Source organism: Zea mays, chromosome 9 (genome assembly GCF_902167145.1).
Source record: "Zea mays cultivar B73 chromosome 9, Zm-B73-REFERENCE-NAM-5.0, whole genome shotgun sequence".
Lineage (NCBI taxonomy): Eukaryota > Viridiplantae > Streptophyta > Magnoliopsida > Poales > Poaceae > Zea > Zea mays.
In genome coordinates, this window is record NC_050104.1 from 145,025,644 (window position 1) to 145,030,252 (window position 4,609).

General features: G+C 49.5%; 1 protein-coding gene across 1 annotated transcript; it reads right to left on the minus strand.

The window, feature by feature from the left end:
* Positions 1 to 1,442: 1,442 nt before the first annotated feature.
* Positions 1,443 to 2,455, minus strand: LOC100282477 (plant-specific domain TIGR01589 family protein). The gene is made up of 3 exons (NM_001155386.2): positions 2,238 to 2,455; positions 2,035 to 2,140; positions 1,443 to 1,947 (listed from the first exon to the last, which is right to left on the minus strand). The coding sequence occupies exons 1-3, from the start codon at positions 2,286 to 2,288 to the stop codon at positions 1,859 to 1,861; spliced, it is 246 nt and encodes an 81-aa protein (NP_001148858.1). The 5' UTR covers positions 2,289 to 2,455; the 3' UTR covers positions 1,443 to 1,858.
* Positions 2,456 to 4,609: the final 2,154 nt, after the last annotated feature.

Sequence of the window (4,609 nt, forward strand, 5' to 3'; positions counted from 1 at the left end):
CAAGTTGCCTCTTTCGGCCGGAGGCGGAGGGGGGGACCAGCAACTACTGCGCCTCGTCGTTGTCAGGCGCACCAGGCGCTGGCCAATATATATGGAGCGCGCATGGACGGACCGGCCGTCGCACAGGGCAGGAAGCCTACCAATTCTCTTCTTGTGTGATCTACTTTACAAAGCAGCTAAATTACTAATAATTTCCACACCAGACTGAACAGACCACCCGGACACACTCGCCAGCGCCCGCAAGACACGCGCAGTAGCCGGCTGATTGAGACGTTGCGGTGCGGACCGATCGGTACGGTGACCCGCCCGGCCCCTCTCCATCTTTTTTGCGCGACAGTGACTCGCGCGGGAGCTATCATCGATGCTGAGCATATGTCACCACCGGACCGGTTGCGTCCCGGTCTCGCTGCCGGCCGAAGGGAGGAGTCTCCCGTCGTCCTGTGCCGCCACGTCACGTCGCACCAAACTTGTCCTATATTTCCCTGTTTGGACTGGCCTGGGCGCCTGGCTAGCTGCGTTGCATCCATGCACGGTGGCCCGGCCTTCCCAAAATACTTTCTAGTTTCTAGTTCTCTTTTGTTGTAAATCACAAATCAGTCGTAACGAGATTTAAGAGAACAACAGTTATGACTTTATTGTAGGAAAGATTCTGTTTATATACATATAAAAGGGTGTATCTCCAAGAGATATATATCTTGAAGAGAATTTGTCGCATCCTTGGATTGGTCACAATATTTTGTAACATCTTTTACTGGCTATCCTCCTCCATGTGCACGTACCGCCAACCATCTCGTTCTCCGGTCTTTTGTCATGCATCTTTTAATTATATATCGCAGGAAATTAAAGTGGTTCCCTATATTTAGGGTTATAAAGATAAAACTTCCGTATACAACTCTGCCTGTATTTTTTTTAAGATTTGCAACACGAGGCAAACGGAAGTACAAATAGTCTGAACTAGAAACAAAGAGGAAGACAGCGCCCGACCCAGGAGCCAGAAGGCTAACCAGCATCGTACAGAATACCATTTCGTTCGCACTAGTTAGTAAAGTTTATTTATTCCGAGATAGGCTAAACTAATAGAGCTACAGCCTCCGAAGGACTCGATCGATTAGCAAATAGAAGAATACAGTGTCTCACTACCGAATCTCTGACTCTGACCCAAGAGAACTTGTATAGTAAGGAACTGCAGGTGCAGCAAACTCGTCCACCTTCATTTACTAGTGCTAATAAAAAGGATCTCCACTAATTCAGTATGCGCTTGATTGGTTTACTACGACCGCACGACCAGTCCCACGCGAGCTGGCCAGTCGTAAATGGGCTCAGAATGACGTATTTTGTATACACTCATGTAGCCACCGTTTCTCGTGTATAGACAATCAGACAGACGTTCGGTCATAGTCAACGCAACGGTACCGCCTTGATAAGTACACCAAGCTCAATTTCTGGTTTACATTACTGTCAGAAAAGGACGAGCTTTTTCAACTGCTGTGTACTTTTAGCGACGATGAGCCCATACGGTAGAGAAGTAGGGGGCAAATTGTGTATACACATACATACGCCACGCCAGCAACGGCTACTTGCGTACAGTTCTGCGCTGCGCATGATGAGATGGCTTTCCCTGCTTTACCCTGTACACATAACGCCACAGCCCGCGCCGTACAGGTGACTACTGCTCTGCTTGCTTACAGAGAATCACATTACAAGCCTCCCTCCCTCCCTACCGCTTATTCCTCCCTAATCAAACACAGTAAGTAATAATAAATCCTAAAATAACTAAGCACACGTAATACACATCACGGGCTAATTTAAAGCGAGCTAAGCCAGCAGAGAGACACGATCGAGTCCCGTGCTACTAGGACTAGGAGGTACTCCCGCTTCTCTTCTCCGAGATCCACTGCCTGTACTTGTCGAAGAACTCCTTGTTCTCCTTCTCCAGCTCCTTCCACACTGCAGGAAACATGCATGTATTAAGTCTACCAGATCGAACGACTGTTTCAGACGGAGATTCCTAGCTCGTCTCTGCTAATGAATGACCTGTGGAGGTGACCACGGGTTGGACGTCGGCGCGCTTCGCCAGCGCCTCCATGCACTCCTCCATGCTCATCCCGAACGTCATGCACCTCTCTATCAGGTGCTGCACCTGCATCATGCATGCATGCAGCATGCAGAGACGGGTGTGACCTCAGTTCAGCAGAACTACAGGAACTGGCAACGAAACAGACGGGGTATTTAATTACCGTGTGGATATAAGAGGCGGGATCAGAGTCGTCTCCGGCTCCGGGAGCCATGGATCCTTCTGGGTTTTTTTTTGGCTCCGGATCCGGCAGTGCCCTGTTGACCTCTCTCTCTCTCTCCTTGTCTACTTCCTCCCGGAGCAGTTTCTCTACAGCTATAGGCTATGGCGATTAGCGAGCGCTGCCCGCAATCTGACTCCGTGCGTTGTGCTGTGTCTGTGTGGCGATAAGGCGTGCAGAGTCGACAGAGGAGGATCCTATATATACATGCGCCACGGATGAGGACACCGCCTGCCGCCCGGCGCCTCGCTGGGAGAGGTCCACGGCTCGTCGCGGCGACGCCCGCTCGCCGCCGGGGCTTCCTCTGCTGGACCGGGCGCACGGAGCGGCCCGCGGGAGGAAAAAGCGGGGGCCGGCGGGCCGGCCGTTCACGTGGGCGCGGGCAGCCGATTGGAGGAGGGGAGATTCGAAAGCGACGTGGGCCGGCCGACGTGGATAGATATCTTTCCCCCTCCCCCCAAGACGGCGCGTGGTCTATGCGGGCGGGCCCTCCGCCCCTCGCGCGCGGAAGCCGCCAGCTGGACATGCACCTCGCCCTCTTCACGTGCCACTTGCCCCTCACGGCTGGCCACGTCGCCAGGTCGCGGATCCTCTGTCTCAAATTCCAAGAGCGCCATCGACCAGGGTGCCACGCTAGGGTGACAACCAAATGGCTCACTTAGTTGTTATTCTTTGTGCATTGCCTCTTTAGTTGTTATTCTTTCTTTAGGAAAGGTTTTCAGTTTCATTTGTTTTTACGCCCTGTTGGTGGTCGAGCCTACAGGTACAGGTTATAAGCTGCGAGAGTTTGGGCCTTCTCCTGGGCCGTTACAAACAACCAAAGTATGTTTGTTACTCCGGAAGTCCTTCCGCTAACACCCAAGTGGCTGTGGCTCACAGCTTCAGTCTAGTTACCTTTTTTTTGTGTGTGTGTGGCAAGGACGGCTACGTTTGCTTAAGCCAGCAGGTTAGGTAAATCCAAGTTGCGACGCTGATTAAATTTTAGACTTCATCACGAGGAATAAGCCTATACAGTATGCTAGTCTGGTTTGGTTTAAATATACGAGCTTAGTACTAGGTAATCTACTAACAACACTTCACGCAAAACAAATCAACCACAAGAATTATGATCGTCAAAAAATAGGATGCGTGGAAGGTTTGATGGCTGGTCGGAGCGGTGCTGAAGAAAAAACAGTTCGATTGTAGTTATTTGATGACGTGTATTCTCGCAAGTAGGAACAGCATAAGATCGGTGATTGGACACACTGCACCATCTTGGAAATTTCTCATAATCGGCGATGGTTTTTATCCTTCAAAGTGGTTTTAACTGGTTACGTTAAATCTAAACTGTAAATAAGTTTCTCATAAGAAGGACTGATGGTTATTTATATCCCCCATAAACGCGCGTGTGCTTGTCAAGCTTCGGAGAGAAGAAAGAAACCACTTCGAAGAAAAGCTGAAAGCACCAGATTCTCAGGTCAGGGTGGAATTCAACCTGACAGCACGCAATCACGGTTTCAATAGTTCAGAAGAAGAAGCTGCCATGTGGTGATCTTTGGAGGAACCAACGGTTGCTTTCAGGTGCACATAAACGACGAGCAATTGTGAACAGCATCGTCGCAAAGCTGGCGGGGAAGAGATGGTACCTGGCCTGGTTGGTGACTTGGTGGGATTATACGAGCACAAGCTTCCAGAAGGATGGTCCGAATCGGGGGGGAGGAGGGCATCTAGCTGTGGAAAGTTTTCGCTCGTTTCCCCAATCTGCGCTGCCTAGGTCCGTCAATGGCCGTTGCGATCAGGCGCTGCTAGTAGTCGACAAGGCGACAGCGTGGAGGAGGACGATTAATTCTACGCCTACCCCACCCGACAATACGCGTTGGGACACCAACTCGTCGTTTCTCGATGGTGCACCTTTTTCTGCAGAATTCTGCTAGAACTATGTTCTCTCGCTCTCGAGGAAGCAAATAGACCGGGCCAGTTGATTTGTTGTCCCGGTTATAAATTAAAATAGAACTTTCTTTTATATATTAATATATATGTATTCATGTCTACCGTAATTATTTAAAATCTTATTGTCTATGGCATAAGTAGTTGTTTTTTTCCTCTTATGCATTAAGTTATAAGACGCTCTCCAAATATAATTGATCATTTGTTGCCTTTGTCATTCTAATATTGGAGAACATAATCGTTTTACGTCAATCCTACCATAGGTTCCTCACTCGAGAGTTGCATTCATGCTTCACCTTTCTTACACTATCATGTGACTCGTGCTAACGTTACGATATTAGAGAGTGGATGTATGGTGTCGACGACGGCACGAGGGGAGAGATTGACGG

Excerpts from the sequence above, each read along its gene's own strand:
- LOC100282477 (NM_001155386.2), bottom strand. The coding sequence starts at position 2,288 with ATGGCTCCCGGAGCCGGAGACGACTCTGATCCCGCCTCTTATATCCAC. Across the intron at positions 2,141-2,237 it reads CCGCCTCTTATATCCACACG|GTGCAGCACCTGATAGAGAG; the intron begins GTAATTAAATAC and ends TGCATGATGCAG. Across the intron at positions 1,948-2,034 it reads ACCCGTGGTCACCTCCACAG|TGTGGAAGGAGCTGGAGAAG; the intron begins GTCATTCATTAG and ends TGTTTCCTGCAG.